The 19,653-nt window shown below is 42.1% G+C and overlaps 1 protein-coding gene across 1 annotated transcript; it reads left to right on the forward strand.

The window, feature by feature from the left end:
• Window positions 1-10,202: 10,202 nt before the first annotated feature.
• On the forward strand, window positions 10,203-19,295 carry LOC147610131 (lysine-specific demethylase JMJ27-like). The gene is made up of 17 exons (XM_086786852.1): window positions 10,203-10,537; window positions 10,678-10,733; window positions 10,863-10,932; window positions 11,056-12,037; window positions 12,669-12,826; window positions 12,921-13,035; window positions 13,123-13,252; window positions 13,365-13,422; window positions 13,796-14,504; window positions 14,609-14,938; window positions 15,073-15,243; window positions 15,346-15,903; window positions 15,977-16,049; window positions 16,136-16,221; window positions 18,376-18,495; window positions 18,742-18,809; window positions 18,907-19,295. Exons 4-17 carry the CDS (start codon window positions 11,117-11,119, stop codon window positions 18,917-18,919), a joined length of 3,510 nt encoding a protein of 1,169 aa, XP_086642978.1. The 5' UTR covers window positions 10,203-10,537; window positions 10,678-10,733; window positions 10,863-10,932; window positions 11,056-11,116; the 3' UTR covers window positions 18,920-19,295.
• The last annotated feature ends 358 nt before the right edge of the window (window positions 19,296-19,653 follow it).

Consider the following 19,653-nt stretch of genomic DNA (forward strand, 5'->3'; position numbering starts at 1 on the left):
GAACCTAAATTTACAAACAATGTTTACATAATTCACAAAGCCATATGTATAAAAGGCAATCTAGGTGGGTAATAAAATAAGCTTGACTATGAAATGATTTAGTTCTATCTGTGAAAGAAGATTATCGACCCAAGCCTTCTTAGTATGGAACCACAATAACAAAACATGACATGCAATTTGAAACAGAGTTCCATTCTCTTAAAATTCCCAACAATATGGATATTCATGCCATGTGGACTAAGCAGTCCATGTGGCATGCCCACGTGGACTAAATAGACCACATGGCATGCTATGGTGTGCCACGTGGTCTGTCAAACACACGTGGTGCCATCTATTTGGCGCCACGTGTGCTTCACATGGACTCCGCCACCACCACCACCACACACAATCCCCGTAGGCACCATTTGTAGTGCGCAATGTATGTGGCGCACTGTGCAGCACTACATGTGGCGACCACATGTAATGCCCGCACTTGGGCATTACTCGTGGTAGCCATGTGTGATGCCCATCGCATGCATCACATGTGGTAGCCATGCGTGCCTGCCAACATCGACCCACTCCATGCATGGCTATGCGTGCGTGCATGCCACCGGCCCACTCCACCTCCTCCCGTGCCCTCCTCAAGCACCCCCTCCACCCTGAACCTCTATCAAGTGCCCCCCTCAAGTGCCCCCTCCTCCTCAAGTACCTCCTCAGCTCCTCCTCAAGCGCCTCCTCCTCCCACGCCTTCCTCAAGTGCCTCCTCGGCTCCTCCCAAGCGCCCCTCAAGTGCCCCCTCCTCCTCAAGCACCTCCTCAGCTCCTCCTCAAGCGCCTCCTCCTCCCATGCCTTCCTCAAGTGCCTCCTCGGCTCCTCCCAAGCGCCCCTTCCCAATGGCCCCCTCCACCTCCTCCCAAGCGCCCTCTCTCCCAAGCATGCAGACGCACCCTCCTATCGTCCTCTCCAAGCACCCCTCCTCCTGTCACTACAGGTAATCAAGGTGGAATTTCTCTTTATTCTCCATCAGCATGCAAACACCCACTTCTGTGTTTTTTTACGCGTCATGACCATGCCATCGTTAGAGGATCTTATGTATCATTGCAAGGATACATGGCGCTTGATGAGATGTACAAGAATGACTCAATCACTCCAAACTTGTACCAAGCTAGAGAGATTTCGGGGAGTTTATTATTGGAATTGAAGCAAAAAATCAAAGGAAAAGAGAACGACTTGACAATGATAGATATATTCGAGCTCAGAATATCGAGTGCAATTGCTTATTGGAGGACATTCAAAGTCATCGATGATGAGAACGAGCAATTAATTAGAAATACGGCCCAATCAATGGTCTCACGTCATAGAACCTTATGAGTGTGTTTCCTAAGTATTGAGGTTTGTATTAATGTTGGAATTACTTCACAATGCAACTTCTTTGATGTAGAAATAATGTTGGCACTACTTCATAATGCCAACTTCTTTGATGTAGTAATAATGTTGACACTACTTCATAGTGTCAACTTCTTTAATGTATATGCCTAGTTTTTTAGATGGTTATGTTTTTTGATGTTCATCTTGTAAACCATGATGAAGGAGAGGGAGGAGAGAAATTAGGAGAAAGATGTACGGATGCTAATTTTGAAAAAAAAAATATATTTATTTTTAGATTTTTTAAAAAAATATTTTTTAAAATAAAAAATATAATTAAATTATAACGGTCGAATTAAAAATGACCAAATTTTTTAAGGGTGTTAATCACGAGTACTTGTGTACTCCCTACCTATTATACCATTCTTTTTGTTCTTGTGTACTTTATTTTTGCTCCTCTTTTACAAATGAGTTACACAATCACATTCCCATCTTCTAAGAAAGAACTGAGTTTCAACAATGGACGGGTTGTGGTGAGTGCAAAGTTTTTACATGAGCAAGTAGCTCCCCACTCATTTTGTGGATTGCAAGCCATAGTAAGTATTGGGACGACCCAAGAGTTACATATCCCTCTCCAAGCAATCTCTAATCATGAGGGGGGAGTTCTACATACTTGAGAACTCTCTATCAGCCAACTACTCGGCAATAGTTGGTTCTTCATTGAAGTCAAACCCAGAACCAATAGCCATCTTAAACAACCCACCCAGAGGTCTTCCAACTCTGAAGAATGTGACAGATTTATGTAGTCCCTTTCAAGATAACAAGGATACCGATGCATTAGGCTCATCTAGTGTTGCAAGAGGACAAGGTAAGAGCATTTTAGAATACCTTTTTAGCATGAAGAAGGGAAACACATTAACAAAGATTTTGTTAAATGTCAAAGATGTTATCAAGGCCATGGAGATTCTTGGACAATACAATGGTAATATTGCATTTGAGTTCCCACCGACCATGGGAACATGCTCAGGAATGGACTCCATGGAGCATAAGCATATCCCCAAACCGCAAACCTCTAACGTTGCCTTCCTTGGAGTATGTCGACAAAGCCATTGTCTAGGTAGTTTGAAGTGTGTTAATAATGAACTTTGCCCGCATTTAAAGAACCACGGGGTGTCAAATACATCACATTTTACTGGAAGCATACTAAAGGCACCAACCATTAGAGAGGAGTGCAACAACGCATCTGGGAAGCTCCTTTGCCATTACTGCTCAGTTCCAGCAATGTGCATTGCTACATGCAATTTTTACATCTATTATGTGATGCCCTCCAACGAGACGATGAGCAAATTAATGATAAACATGACACCCATCAACATAATATACGTGCAGACACATCAAAGACACTAACTGATAGGACCAGGCAAATGGTGTCTAGGGTGCTAGGGGTGGATCGCAATGCTGGGGCAAGGAAGGCTCAAATGTGTGTGGCAAAAGAAATCATCATGGCAGCACTAGTGCAAGGTGGTTCCTCACATTTCATTGGGGGGGAACAAAAGTTCATCAACATTGCAGGGGAGATGGGACCACTAGTGGAAGACAGTTGTAGACTAATCTAGTTGGGAAATTAGGTTTGTGTAAAATAGTTATTAAAATCTAGATAAGTAAATTGTAATATTTGAACAATTATTTTTAAGGTTTCGGAGGTCAGTCACCACTACAGTCTGACAAGGGCCTTCAAAGGAGAGTTTTGGCTTAGATTCATTTCTGAAGCTGAAGCAAGAGTGCACTTACGGCTTCTTCCACCACACGGACGCAGGTTCCCAGGTCAAGGGTCCTCAGGTGAGAAGTGCTATGTTTTCAAGATGTCCACCATTGGACTCACTTCAGGGTTGGATTTGGTGAATCGAATGCGACGGACCGGCTCTCGCGACCTGCGGCATGCATGGATACAGCTCGACCACACCCGATGAACATTAGCTTGGGTGACCATGGCTTGTCATGTATATTATCCAAGGTAGCAAATTAATGATGTAAAGTATTTAGGTGGTCAGAGCAAGCTAATTGTACAACCTCTTAAATGACTATCGTTTTCACGCAGCATACGCAGCATGTAGGATCTTATCACCATTACGGGCGTGTGAAATGAAAGAGGAGGATATGGAGAACCAATGTCTGTTCTTGGAATGCATTAATGAAGTGATGGCTAACCATGGTTGTGAGAGGGTAGACTTTTGCGGTCTCGTGGAAGACGAGGCTCAGGCAAACTGGAATGCAATTTGACATTTGTTCAATAGTAGAAAAAACAACATCTTAACAGATTGGGAGAGGTCTTGCCTATTTTAGTTGGGAGCAAAGCATGGTTGCCCACACAACAAAGTATGTGTGTGTTACGTCTCAAGGAGAGCACAAAGCAATGTGTGAGAAGTGGCGCATGGCTCCTATACCAGTGAAGCTGCATCAATGGAGGCTCGATTGATACATCAATGGTGGCATAGTGGTCATGTGATAGATAGGAATTTGTCAGCAAAATGGACTCTTGGTTGAGTTGGTGGGAAGTGTGGATAGCACATTGGGGTTCATTCATGACAACGATAGAGAGAAGTAATGATGGTCCAAATACCCCAAGAACAAACCTAGCAAAAAGCAAGCATGGAAGTTGGCTGGCAAGGGGAAGGATATAGACGCAAGATTTCTCTTTACGATGCATGTACTACCGATATGGCGAATGCAATTTTGCAAAGCACCAGTCTCTTACACTTAAGGCAAACACATAGGGAGAGGCCCAAGCTTGGAGAAACTAAAAGAACGGTGCTCTACAAGCCTTGCCCAAGTGGTTCAAATAGTTAACCAAGCAACATTGAAGGAACCCATGTACAGGGTGCCTTCCCCTTTCACTGGTGACAAAGAAAGTGCACGTCATAAGAGACCGTCAAGGGTGGTAATTGATATTGATGATGAGGCCACGTATCGACCAGAGTACAACACACATGTAAGAGACCGCAAGTATTATGGGAGGCCATAGAAGATTAATTTCAAAGGACATGATACAAGCAAAAATCCAGAAAGACCGCAAGTATTATGGGAGGCCATAGAAGATTAATTTCAAAGAACATGATACAAGCAAAAATCCAGAAAGAACTGCAGAAGTCACAAAGGGCAATGCCATTGAGCACAAGGTGAATGAAGCAATGTGGGCAATCCGAAGGACATGCATTGGTAGCAAGGTCACGTGCAATGAAACGCCTTGTGGTGGGGGAAGAGGTGTGGGCAACACATAGTCAGATATGCTAAGGGTGTGCCTACACCTTCCTTTGAAGGCTATCGGCAACAAGCACCCTAATGGTCTCATTAGACAATGGATATGGTTTCTCCCTGACCACATGCTTTATTTCTATATTGTGGACAACAACATAGACCCAAAGCCCAGTCCACCACCCAAGATATGGCCAGTTGCTTTAGGAACGAACCTCACAAACGAGGAGGTATATTCATTATGGGAAGGTGGAGAGCAAGAATGCAGAAGGTGTTGTGCCCACCGCATCGGGTGACTATAGGTAGGCCGGCCCTAGATGGTCTAAAACACCCAATCATCCTCAATGTAGTTAGCCTCTGTTGAGGTTCCTTCTTGTTTGTCGTCCATTTCATCTTCACTTGAGTTGTCAAAACTGTTCCTGCAAGTAGAGCTTTTTGAACCTTGTTTATAAAGAAATGGTCTTTTTCTTCATGCCCTAGTTTGCCACCAAAAATCGCATGATTTCTTGGAGAAGTCTTTATTTGGATTTGATCCTTTGGAGAACCCTTTGTTGGACTTCTTATAGCTGCCTTTGTTGAAAAAGACACCATCTGTGTAATACCCTGCCTCTGCTTAACTTTTGCATCTTCTTCTAAGAGGGGATGCTTCCACATCCATAAGCTTTGGTGCTAGCGAGTTAGTGAGAGTAGTAACTATGTTACCATACTTCTCTCGAGGTAAAATTTTTAAGAGGATGGCTATGATTACATCTTCTTCGCGATAATCTTCTTGATTCCCAGCCAGTTGTGTAAGAATACTTTTCATGTAGTTTAGATGAGTCGAGAGTGACTCTCGAATTCAATTTTAGCTCGAAGAATTTAATTAGGAGATTGATTTTATAGTTCTTTTATTGAGCTCCAAAGAGAGTGTCTAAGGTGTTCCAAGCCTCACTGGATGAGTCCTTTCCATCTATGTGATGGACATAAGGATCACTTAGTCCTAAGGCTATGATGGCTAAAGTCTTCTCATCCTTGCAAATCCATCAAGTTTTCTCATCCTTGGTGTTTGGCATTTTTTCCTTCCCATTTGCTACACCTTATAGCCCTTTTCTTATGAGTAAAATTATTCTTTATCTGCCATGTATGAAATTTATATCCTTCAAACTTATATACTTTAGTTATACTAGCCATTATGTTGGGTAGGTCTTACCTCTTGGCACTAGAAGCCAAAGGGCAGTGTCTAAACCCTTACACTGATTTGAGATGCAAACCTAGAAACTAAAAGCCCCCATCACCATAGAGATGAATGTTAGAAGATAAAAACTTTGATAAACCTTGACTTTTTAAAAGATGATAATACCATGGCTTTTCATATGTGGGGTTTTTTGTTTTTAACTTCTTCCCTGTCTTCTTTGGTTTTGTATGTTTTACATTGGAGGATTTATATAATGAGGGCATTATAAACAAATTTAATCAGAAAATAATCCTTCAATGATAGTGGTTTAGTGAATTACCACTAGTTGTGAGCTTCATTGTTGCAGCCATTAAAGTGGTCCACCTCTTCACCTCTGAGTTGGGGAGAAGCCAAAAAAGGCAATGTGGGCTTTGGTTGAGTATGTAGAGTAGATTCTACCCTCCACTAGCAAGTGGCTGTGGAGGAGATGTCCACAAAAATGTTGCCATGGCTATTAATGCTAATCACATCATTAACTAAATGGGCAGCATAATGACACAAGAAATGGGATAACGAAGGTTGTGTACTCTTGCATTAGATGAGTCTCTTATATAGGCTAGAGTACAAGATATTAGGGTGTGATTAACCCCTAAGCAAAACCCTAATAATATCTTGAAAGGAGCACCTGGATGCAAAAGAATTATAGATTTAGTTGGAGACCATGCCCATTTTTACTTGCCACCTTTCATGTAGGGTATTAGGTGGTGATGGTACCCCACAATTCCACGTGGCCATAACTTCTTTGCAACAAACTCAAGTTATGTAGAGTTGGTTCCACATGGCCCCACCATAACTTTTTTGAAAAAGGTGTAACATAACCAGCCTGATTGCACCTTTTGCAACAAACTTGATTATGTGGAGTCAACAGCTCTCTAGTCTTGTTTTGGATTTAGCCACAACACCTTACTTTACCACATGTTGTGAGTGGATATACTCTTGTTATGTTAATACTTACTAAAGAGATGACATGGACGTGGTGCTAGATTTTATGCATACATGGATATGGCACCTCTCACATTGCTATCACTACCTTTACGAAGGCCATATATACCTCCACAAATACATGGATATAGCACCTCTTTCCTTGCTACCTCCACGAAGTCCATTGATTGTTACGTATCTTACTATCCTATCAACCACATGGAGCTTGTGTGGTTGCTATGTGGAGTTGGTGCACTTGGTTGTGGGTGGTTTCCATGCAACATCAACAACTACCACACCATAAGCCTAGTTAGGTTGAGTGCATGAGTTGGAGAGGATAGAGTTGGAAAAGGTCAGCGTTGTGAGTGGATGCATAATCTATGGGAAGCATTCACAAATAGGAGATTTATGATGGTGGATCTTGTAAGGGGCTAGCAAAATAAATAGATAGCTCCTTGTTGGCTAGTGTGTTTTTAAAACATTTAATGCTTTTATGGTATTCTTATTGTATGAGTGATAGGAGAAAAAAGGAAATGAGGGGGAAATAATACGGTTAGGAAGCTTTTCAAATCAAAATTGCAAGGGAGTAAATAAAAGAGAAGACAAAAAACGTGACAAACTAAGGCTAAAAGAATCAAAGACTAGCTCTTAATGATTTGAGGGTGCTTGATACTTCCTCTCAAGTTAGCTTAGAATTTAATAGAGAGATGAGGAAAGGAAGCAAGAAGACTCGCCTATACCATAACAACACATTCATCCACCCCACCACCCACTAGCATCCCTTGCCTCCCCTATACCATAACGGCACATTCACCCACCCCACCACCAGCAGCCCGTGCCTCCCCCATCTCCCCATGGTAATAGATGCCTAGGACAACAATAACATCATGTGCATCTAGCCCACTCTGCCCACCCCTAGACTACCCCCCAGATTACCTACACCACTACTTAAAGGCCTTTGTGTTCTCATCGTGGTGTCTAAAGCTATGTCAAAGTCATGCTTCTCTCCCACAATCCCCAATGTCACATTGATAATTTGGTGTATTGTTTTCAACATGTACTTATGTCATTTTCATACGTGTGTTGTGGTGGTGAAATTGATAATGGAATATGCACATCACTTTCAGCATGCGAAGCGATTCCATTGCCTACAAATTGCAAAGATAAATTTCTTAGAACAATTAGAGGTCGGAAGACCATGTTTTGATTCAAATTCAATGATGGATTGATAGCATGCAGCAGCTATGAGTGCCATGGATGGTAGATCATAGCATTGCATTGTAAAAGCTTAATATTAGAAGCAAGTTTTAAAAGCCTAATGTGTACAAAAGATAAGAGTGGGGGCTTGCAATCTATCCTTAACCATCAGCAAAAGCCCTACTTGGTGTTGATTTTGAGCTAGCTATATGAGAAAGAGATTTCAAATTGAGAGGGTATTGGAATCTATAGAGAGAGGGAGAGTGGGAGAGGTTGTGCCCAACTTTGTATCTTTGTAAGAGAGAAGGAGAGATAGTACCTTTTCTCAAAATGGCACTATTTGCTTGGAACCAAGCAATTGAAAGAGTGTTATTTATTTGCCAAAAGAATGCATTGAGATTTTTATCTATGGCCTTATTGTTAGCAAAGAGAAGTGGAGAGACCAAGATTGTGATAAAGAGTTAGAGATTGGTTTTTTTCACATGAAAATTTAAGCACGATGGATGAATTATAGATTTAGTTGGAGACCATGCCACCTTTCGTGTAGGGTGTAAGGTGGTGATGGTACCCCACAATTCCACGTGGCCATAACTTCTTTGCAACAAACTCAAGTTATGTGGAGTCAGTTCCACATGGCCCCACCATAACTTATTTACAAAAGGTGAAACATAACCAAGTTGGTTGCACCTTTTGCAATAAACTCGATTATGTGGAGTCTACACCCCTCTAGTCTTGTTGTCGAGTTAGCCACAACACCTTACTTTCCCACATGTTGATTGAATGTATTCTTGTTGTGTTAATACTTACTATAGAGATAACATGGAAGTGGTGCTAGATTTTATGCATACATGGATATCACACCTCTCACATTGGTATCACTACCTCCACGTACGTCCACAGATACATGGATATGGTACCTCTTGCCTTGCTACCTCCACAAAGTCCATTGATTGTTGTGCATCTCACTATGCTATCAACCACATGGAGCTTTTGTGGTTGCTATGTGGACTTGCTGCCCTTTTGGTGCATTTAGTTGTAGGTGGTTTCCATGCAACACCAATCACTACCACACCGTAATCCTAGCTAGGTTGAGTTCATGAGTCGGAGAGGATAGAGCTGGAAAACGTCAGGATTGTGAGTGGATGCATAAGCTATGGGAAGCATTCACAAATAGGAGATTTATGACTTTGTGAAGACAACCATGCTTGTGTGGATCTTGTAAGGGGCTAGCCAAATAAATAGATAACTTCTTGCTAGTGTGTTTTTCAAAATTTTAATGATTTTATGGTATGTGTTTTTCAAAATTTTAATGATTTTATGGTATTCTTATTGTATGAGTGTAATAGGAGCAAAAAGGAAGAGGTTAGTGTAAGGAAATGAGGGGGAAATAATACGGTTAAGAAGCCTTTCAAATCAAAATTGCAAGGGAGTAAATAAAAGAGAAGACAAAAAACGTGACAAACTAAGGCTAAAAGAATCAAAGACTAGCTCTTAATGATTTGAGGGTGCTTGATTATTGATACCTCCTCTTAATAATTTGAGGGTGCTTGATTATTGATACCTCCTCTTAAGTTGGCTTAGAATGCAAGAGAGAGACGAGGAAAGGAAGCAAGAAGACTAGCTCTTAATGATTTGAGGGTGCTTGATTATTGATACCTCCTCTTAAGTTAGCTTAGAATGCAAGAGAGAGATGAGGAACGGAAGCAAGAAGACTCACCTATACCATAACAACACATTATTACTCTTGTTGTGTTAATACTTACTATAGATATGACATGGAAGTAGTTCTAGATTTTATGCATACATGGATATGGCACCTCTCACATTGCTATCACTACCTTCACAAAGGCCATATATACCTCCACAAATACATGGATATGGCACCTCTTGCCTTGCTACCTCCACAAAGTTTATTGATTTTTGCGTATCTCACTATGCTATCCAACCACATGGAGCAGCAATTTAGGGGATAGCCAACTTAAGAGGGGAGTTAATCACACCCTGAAGGGTATCAAAGTAAGGCGGGAAAGTGCTTTGAAGTATGTCTTAGGTGTGAAAATTAGAATCATAATTCAGAATCTAACTCTGACTTCGTCATTAAAAACAGAGCATAACAGAGCATTCATGAACGAAACGAAATCAATTCTCGAAAAACTCGAAAAAGAAAAGAGAATATAAAAATTGCGCAATTCTTTGTCGTGCTTAATACTTTGGATTTGAAATGATTAGGACTTCGAAAATAAAAACCCTTAGAATGGGCCGCCGCTGCCCAAAAAAAAAAAAGGGCTATGGAGCAGCCATAGCATTAAGAATGAGGGCATTTCGCGCCCAATTTGAAGGGAATGTGCCGTTTTACCTGATTCAAAATTTTGGGTTTTTGAGATTTTGGATTTTGGGCGAGTGGGTGTGTGTAGTGCACTACTGCCTTTGGGTTGTGTACTAATTTTGTAGTTGTTGTTGTGGGCGGAACAAGGTTTATGTCCGAACAAAGGCGGTTTAGGCAATACTAACGTTGAGCTTGGTAGGAGAACAGACAAAGCAAAGCTAGGGTCTTTCCTCCATGCCCTTGAAAGTGTCTTTGCGAGGTCACGTAACTGGAGAGGGGATAAGGTGTGTGTTCTCATCTCTCTCTCTCTCTCTCTCTCTGCATGCGCGCGCCTGTGAATGCAAACTTGTACGGTTTTAACATACGGCTTAACACAGATTTGCGTTTGAATAACCTGCATTTTTTTGGACATATTTGGTTGCAGAGCTCTTGGGCACCTTCCTTCTACTGTTGCTTAACAAGGGTTTTGTCTTTATAAATGTATGTGTAATCATTCTTAACCAGCATTTCATTTGTTTATTGGGTTGATGCGAGCAATGGAAAGCAGAGAAAACAGGCATTTCATTTCATTTCAGTTGTCCTTATTTGCTTATGGGTTGCACTGTACAGTGAGTTACAGATAGCAGAAGCAGAGAGTATTCAAGACCTCTTTGAAATTTCCTTGAGCCTGTGTTTAAAGGTGAGATACGGTGTCCCTCCATGTCATCTTTTGTAAGTCTTTCCCAAGGATTTGACACTTCACGTGCTTACTAAGTCCCAGTTGGGTACTTCGTCAAATGATATCTTTTCCTTGCGCTCCCAGGGGCAGTACCCTTCTTTGTCTCCATTGCACCAGCATTGCATATCTGTTGTCCAGGGCCATCATGGGTGTTGTTCCCAACAATGTTCGCTGCACACGAAATGATGGTAAAGATTGGCGGTGCTCCGAGCGGATTGTGGAGGGCTCTATCTACTGCCAAAAGCATCGGGACTATTACAAGAACAAAAACAAGAAAAAGGAACAGAAGATGGAAGCTCCAGAGAAGCAGAAAGGCACAAAGCTTGTGAAGGGGAAGGGGAAGAGCAGGATCCCCTCTAAAAAGGTTGGGGTAGATGGGGAAGGTACAAGCCACACTGACATGGAAGAGATGCAATCTGAGGCTACCATGTTGTCTGCTTTGACAATCCACGATATTGAGCTGGCCCAGACCAATAAATCCTTGAAGAAAAATATTGCGGCTCCTGAAGTCCCTAGTGAATGTTCTACAAAAAACAAAGCAGACACTGTTGACAAGGAGCTTCCTGAGTCTCCTCCATCACTGATTTCAAGCGTCAAGGGGAGGAAGCGCAGAAAAAGAGAAGAGTGGGGCATCCAGCGGGTCATGGCTGCAAGTGGGACCAAGCGCAGGAAACATGACTCAGATCATGGAGAAGACATGGGCACCTGCAAATCGATAGCAAATGGCATTCAAATGAAACAGGCCTCCATGAATGGACTGCAGTCCAGAGGTGTTATCAATGGAAAAGAAGCCCAACTCAATGCATTGACGTCTACTGCTTTAGCAGTTGCAAATGACAAGGGCAGGCGGCAGTCCATGAAGAAAAGAGGATTAAGTGGCCCTAATGATAAAGCAAAAAAGAAACAAAAGGGGTCTAAACCTGCTGCAGTAGCAGTTGCAAGTACCAAGCACAGTGTGCAGGCCAGAAATGCAATTTCCAATAGCAAGGGTTTGACGAGCCATCCCAAGGCAGCAAACGGTGTGGCCAAACGCAGACAGCTGAAAGATGAGGTTTTCACAGTGAAGGTGAGAAGGGATTGTTGCAAAAATAGATCATTGTAAAGATGCTTTATTGTGTGTGTGTGTGTGTGTGGATCATTGAAGATGTTATGAGAGAGAGAGAGAGAGAGAGAGAGAGAGAGAGAGAGAGAGAGAGAGAGAGATTGAGTATTCCTACAAACTCCTTTAGGTTATGTGACAATGCCTATCTAATGAAGAGAGCCTGAATGAAATCCAGGGTAATCGTGTTAATGTCAAGGGATATTTATGTTTGAATGAAGGCATCTTCAAAGATTGGTGATATGTGAAGGGCCTTGGTGTTCTGTAAAATGTATCACATCCTAGGCTCCCCCTTACTTTTATGTCCCTAAACCTTCACCCTAACATCCCCACATGCCTACATCCATCTTCTTCAATTTACTCAGCACCCATCCATATACACAAATTCTACTTCCACCATAATTTTGAAGAGAGACCATGTGGGTCACATGTTCAGCTTGAGAATCAGGTTGAGAGATGGGAAAATTCATGTACATTTTATTGTATGCCTTCATACTGAATACATAGAATGTCTATTTGTGAATAACTTGTCATGCAATACTTTCTTTGTAAATTTTGTACTTTGTAATTTATCCTCTGCAAGTTTGATATTTGGTAGGAGGAGGCTTTGCTGACTGCTGAGATGGTGCTAGAGAAAAAGGGAAGGAACAAGGATAGCAAAATGTGCCATCAGTGTCAAAGGAATGACAAAGGGGAAGTCAGATATTGCCACAAGTGCGGTACCAAGCGATACTGTTTGCCCTGCATTGCTAGATGGTAACTACATACTAGTTTATCCTCTAGACTTATATATCTATCTGGGCAGTGATGATTGGTCATTAAAAGTTTTAGTTTTTTCCTCATAAACAAGGTACCCATCGATGACCGAGGAAGACTTTGAAGAGGCTTGCCCAGTATGCAGGAAGAACTGCAACTGCAAGGCCTGCCTTCGCATGAACATGCCAAAGAGTTCAAGCTTGCAAGAGGTATCCTTCTCTGAAGTTTTTAAAAGAAGATTTAAGGCTTCCAGGTCTTTGCTAATGTGTTGTTTTTTCTTGATCTTTGCAAAATAGGACTTGGTGCATGCCAGCAAAACCGAGAAGATTGCTGCTCTTCGCTACATGCTATCTTTTATCTCTCCTCTTGTAAAGCAGCTAAATAAAGAGCAAAATGAAGAGCTTCAGCTGGAGATGATGCTGAAAGGTGTGCTGTTGTGGAACTGCTTGCATGCTCATGGTTCTTGTAGACCTCAATGTGGTAGTGCTCTCTTGAAGTTGGGCATCTTACCAAGCGAATTCACTGTTTTATTGTGCAGGAGAAACTCCTGTGGACATCAAAAGCTCAGAGCTTAATGCTGATGAACGCCTGTACTGGTCAGTTTGTAATCCTCTTTGTTGAGTGTTAGGAAGTCTTGTAAAAGTAGAATCCTTAGTGATCCTACATATAATATAAAGCCTTGGGCAGTTGCCATGCATTATGCTGCCTGCTTGTTGGCAGTTGCTTGCCAGAACATAGCCATAGCAATGAAAGATTTTCCATGGATACCTGGCCTGTAATTGAAGTGGAAAACTGTTGCTTGTAATGCTATGATGCTTCATGCTAGGTGCTAGCTGCTTGTCACAAATATTGCTAAGCAATAAGTGCCTTTTTTTGCATGAACATCTTGGCCTGCAGTTAGAAGTGGGCTTTCTTGCCTTGCTCTTGTCTCAGGCTAATTGAGAGATCCCTACTTTCTGTTTATGGCAGTGACAACTGCAGTACCTCTATCGTTGATCTGTACCGAAGCTGTCCTGACTGCAGCTATGACTTGTGCCTAGCATGCTGTCAGGAGCTTCGTCAGGGTCAGCAACCAGGTGGTGAGCAAGCAGGTTCTGCTGAACATCAATCAAATGAGAGGAGGAGGGCCAAAGAATTTTGCACAAGGCTGAATTCTGGTGTGAATCATCAGAAAGTTCTTCCAGTGTGGAAAGTGCATGATGAATGTGCTATCCCTTGTCCACCCAAAGAGAGAGGTGGATGTGGCTCTTCTGAGCTCTGTTTGAGGCGCACAGGCATGATAGACATTGCCGGGCTAGCAGCTGATGTGGACAAGGCAATGGATAACAAACTGCCAGATCAGTTCATCCCTTCTGGGCAATGCAGTTTGTGTTTTGGTAGTCTGAAGGCCAGCTTGGCTGTTGATAAGTGCTTACGCCTTGCTGCCAGCAGGAATGACTCACCAGACAATTATATCTTCTGCCCTTCAGTCCTGGACATGCATGAAGATAGCCTGCAGCATTTTCAGAAACATTGGCTTCGAGGTGAGCCTGTGATAGTGAGGAATGTGTTCAAGAATACAAGAGGCCTAAGCTGGGAGCCCATGGTCATGTGGCGGGCTTTCAGAGAGACCACAAAGAACAAATTTTCTGAAGACACCAAGTCTGTAAAAGCTCTTGATTGTCTTGATTGGTGTGAGGTAAGGTGTCCTACTCAGAACAGTCAGATGTTTGATAATATGCTTTGTCCATCAAACATCACAGTAGGCTGGTCTTGAGTTCTTTGCCTTATGTCATTCTTTAGGTTGAGATCAACATTCATCAGTTTTTCAAGGGATACGAAGAAGGCCGGACACACAGAGATGGCTGGCCTGAAATGCTTAAATTGAAGGATTGGCCACCCGCAAACTTCTTTCATGAGAGGCTGCCGCGTCATGGTGCAGAGTTCATCAGTGCATTGCCCTTTCATTACTACACTCATCCAAGCCAGGGTTTGTTGAACTTGGCCTCGAAGCTTCCTAACTGGGTCTCTAAACCAGATCTAGGGCCAAAAACTTACATTGCCTATGGTTTTGAGCAAGAGCTTGGGAGGGGTGATTCGGTGACAAAGCTGCACTGTGACCTGTCGGATGCGGTAATACTTGTTCAGAGGGTTGAAACCATAAATACGTCTCATAACAGCTAGTTAGTCCTAATGACAATCTTTTGCATATAATTTTCTGTTTCTATAAACCCCATTCAAATTTGCCTCTACTCCAACTTCTGTAGGTGAACGTTCTCACTCACTCAACAGAGGTGAAGCTTGCGAACTGGCAGCTTAAGAAGATTGAGAAATACAATCAAAATCCAAATAAAAGCCTTGCAAAGAAGACTACCACATCAAGTAGAAAAGGTTCATTGGTACAGAAGTCAATGAAACATAGAGTTGTTAAGGATGAGGTTAGCCAGTGCTTCACCATTTTGTGGCTGTAAGTATAGTTGGTACATGATGCTTGTTGTCCCTCTTAGTGTATTCTCTCAACCTGCTGCTTGTTTTGGCAGGCTATGGAACTATTAAATGTTGGGCTCAACTCTAATGAAGCTGTAATTAAGGATAACAAGGGTCAAAGTGAAGGATCTATGGGCCATGTAACAAACAGTGATGAACATGCTGGGATCGGTGCAGGTCAAGTGAGTGGATTGGATTGTTGTTTGGCTGTCAAAGAAACCAAGTTAGACTCTATCAACAATGACTCTAGGGCTGTTGATGGTGGAGATAGGAATGGAACTCCTATGCAAGATGGAGATATGGTAGTGGGTTCATGCCTACTTGGCTCAGAGAACAGCAGGGGGATTGAGCAACCACTTGAGGTTGGTGATTCTCATAAAAAGGCTAAGAAGGAGCTTGCAGGTACAGATGGAGGAGGTCAAGGAAAAGGTGTTGCCTGTCATAGTGATCCAAAAGCCATGAATGGATGCCAAACGAAGAAGAGAAAGGGAAATGTTAGTGGGGGTGCATTGTGGGACATATTTAGACGTGAAGATGTGCCAATATTGGAAGCCTATTTGAGACGCCATTGGAGAGAGTTCCGGCACACCAAAGAAAAGTTTCTTGATCATGTAAGTTTGGGTTCTCAGTTTTCCTTCCAAGTAGCTCTCTAGTTGCCTTGCCTAATGGTTTGAATTCTTGCAGGTGGTTAACCCAATTCATGATCAAACCATATTTATCGATGAGGAGCATAAGAAGAAACTCAAAGAGGAATATGGTAAGTGGCTGCCTACTTATTAGCATGGTTTTGACAGTAGGCAGCATATGTGGGCTCATGTAGCTATTGTCCGGCATGTGTCTCAGGGGTTGAACCTTGGACCTTTGAACAGCACATTGGAGAAGCAGTGTTCATACCGGCTGGTTGCCCTCATCAAGTGAGAAATATGAAGGTATGCCGAGGTGTTTGCTTGCCTATTTTATTTGCACAGTATAGAAGTAGGGTGTGTGTTTGACTAAACTCTCTCATCTATCAAACAGTCTTCATTTTTTTATTAGTTTTGAAGTTTTGTCTGCCTTCAAGGTTTGCAAGTCAGCAAGTGGCTCTACTAGTGGAAAGTCCAATGGTCCTCCACTGTTCAGTCAACTATGGTCAGTTTGCAGTGCAAATATGCCTGTCCAGCATACCTAATATCGTTTGTCTTCCTTAGCAATGCAACGAGCCTAGAGTAAAGATGCATGTAATGACTCAGTACTGAAGATAGGTACAGGAAGAGGGCTTACAGCAGTGTTGAGGGACTGGATTTAGTGAGGGTGACTGGTTTTGCACTCCCATAAGCAATAGTATACTTTCTATGATGGAGCTGGGCATCTAGGACAAGAGGGATCCATGCCAAAAAATAGATCTCCAGTGGAAGCTTTCCTCCTACCATGTTTTAGCCTAGTTCCTAAGCTATTACAGCAAGTGAAAACTAAAGCGAGGAAAAAAAGCCCCGATTTGCTATCAGAGGTCCACCCTGATTGCACAGGGAAGTTGGAACTGGTTTTGGCCAATTTGACCAGTTTGGACCAAGTTGATCAATTTGGAACAAATTTGAATTGTTGTGACTAGCATTTGACTTGTGCAAAATAGGAAAAGAAGGCAAAACATAGAAGCAAAAGAAAATCACAATAGAATGGAAGACTAGTGGATGTTAAACTCACTATAGAGAATGCGACAAAAACACAACTTGGATCTTGTGATTGCATAACTTTGTGGTAGGAATGTAACAATCTTAGGCTAGGCGAAGCGATTGATGCACATTGTTCGCAAGGAACATAAAATGTCTTAGACGTGACCTACATGGTTAGTCTGGTCCGTAGTGGTGTTCAATTTTATGTGCGTGTATTAATGAAGGAATGCATGCAGATCATGCTATTATGCATTGCCAGGTGTTTTTAATCATATTTCTCTCTAGTGGGGGGAATGGTCTCTTACACAAGCCAGGAGGGAAGAAGAGCTATATTTGTTGACGTTATAGGAGTGTTGCTCTGCCTAGAAGAGGTATTGGAAGGTAGCACATCATCTGCGATGTTTGGATATCCAAACAATTCAAAAGAATAATCAAAGAAATACAACAAACCTTATGCTTCCTTCTTGAGATTAAAATTGTAAGGTTAACCGTAGACTCAGCTCTCATAATCTGCCTTAAAAACTACAATTAACATGAATCAATCCAAGGCTTTCCTAAGGCATTTGCTTTGTAAGGTGTTTATTCAAGTTTTAATGAATAACAAAGAATCATACGAATTGGAAGGTTGATAAAGTTCACAAGTGAATAAATAATATATTGGGTGCCAAATTTTTATTCACTATCAATTATTTTAGTGACCTTATGAGTGAGGGGACGGAACCTGAGGAATATTAAAATTTAAAATCCTTGGCGGGCGGAGGATTTTGGAGGGTTCCTTCTGGAGGTTTTCTTTGCCCCTTCCGCGTAGACGAGGAGGCTCAGAAGGATGCGGGGTGCTGGGCAGGTTGCGTGCCTCTCTCTCTCTCTCTCTCTCTCTCTCTCTCTCTCTCTGTGCAGCGCCTCTCTCAGCTATCTTCCTCCACGGCTATGTTTGATGTCCTCCTCCGTGGGGTGCTGGGCACTTTGCTAAGGTTTTAACCTTAGTATATTAATTAATTGACAGAGCTCATCAGAGCCGAGCCCCGTTAATTAATTAATGTTAGTAGAGCGAATATGAGTAGAGGATCTTAGCAGAAACCTATGCTTGAATTATTGCTTTAAAAAAAGAACTATTAGTCTGTGTACAAGCTAAGTGTAAACCAATAAAAAAACATCTTAAATAGGGAATAATGTAAATCACTTTACTAGAAAAGTGATTGATTAATCATTGCGTTGCCTGAAATAAAGCAAGGATCTCGGCTTCAATTGTGTAGTGGATGAGGCTTGTATGTCTTAAACATTTGAAATACACATTAAGTTTTATGTTTGGTTCTCATATGCACTAGTAGACATCATAAGCACTAGTAAACATCCGTATTGTTTTGGAAAAAAAGGACGAGACCAGGTCAAGTGATTTGTGTTGTAATTCTTTTTCCTCTTGGCATCATTTGGCAGTCTTGTATCAAGGTAGCATTGGACTTTGTCTCACCAGAAAACGTACATGAATGCGTGCGTCTTGCGGAAGAGTATCGCCTACTACCCAAAGCCCATCGTGCTAAAGAGGACAAGTTGGAGGTATGAACACCTCCCTAGCTGTATCTTTGTAGTGTCTTTTGTCTTGTTTGTATGTTGCATTAAAGGCTACATACACAACATGCCATGGCTCTCCATTGGCTTGCCAATATAGGCTCAATCTGGTTGCTCAGCTAGACGTGAAGCATGGAACTCTTATAAGCTTCCTGGTTATGCCTCAGAGAAACCTGTATTGATGATCAGAGACTGATCTCACAAGTTTTTACTGTCTTGTCCTATCTTGATCAGATAAAGAAAATGGTACTTCATTCTGCGAGTTCTGCAACCAAGGAGCTTAATCACCTTCTATCTACTAGGTAATTCTTGTTTGTGAATACACACAAGGCCTTGGTTTGCTAATTGTCTCTATGGAGCCTGTAGAGTGGATTGTTTATGGTTTGTTTTGGGTTACAGTGAATCGAACTAAGCGTGGCACCAACGATGGCTAGAGAAACTGATGGCTGGTGGATGTGCTTGGACATTTTGAGTTCGTCCTTGAGGTGCTTGTGGTTTACGCATTTTTGGACTGGCTCCTTATCATTGCCTGTTTTGACTTCCCGGGATGGTTGCATTTGCCTAAGCAGCCAGATTTTGTGAAGTTTGTGTGTTTTATATGACAAGAAGCAACAAGGTCTAAAAGCATGGTGAGTGATGCGCAAGGTGTTGTACATAATAACGTGTGCATATTTTATTTCAAGCACTATAGGCTGGATTTCCCTAGAGCATATGTATATTGAACCAAACTTTTATTGGCCCATTGGAATTGGTGTGGTAAATCAAGACAAATGTACAAAAGTAAGATTTATGTATGTCTGCAAAAACAGAGGATGACCTATGAAGTAGAGAGTTTGTGTACTCGGAGGCATCCCCTGCTAGCAAGTAATTGAAATGCCCACCCCCTTCCCCACAAGCAAGACTGGCAGTATTGTGTGTACAAGGATGCAGGGCTGGGGTGGGTGGCTTCCAAGGGCTTTTCCTGATATTGTAGAGGGCCTTGGCGGGTGATTTGTGAAGCTCCCCAAAAACCCACAGCTCTTATCTGAGGGAGAGTGATCAGTTTTCGGGTGGCATATTGACTTTTTGCGGTGCGGTTTCTTAAGGGCAACACTTTCTATGTTTCTTATCGGAGGAGAGGAGTTAGTGTTTGGCATCTTTGTAAGT

Source organism: Cibotium barometz, chromosome 50, assembly GCF_041138505.1.
Source record: "Cibotium barometz isolate CiBa-2024 chromosome 50, ASM4113850v1, whole genome shotgun sequence".
In the NCBI taxonomy this organism is placed as follows: domain Eukaryota; kingdom Viridiplantae; phylum Streptophyta; class Polypodiopsida; order Cyatheales; family Cibotiaceae; genus Cibotium; species Cibotium barometz.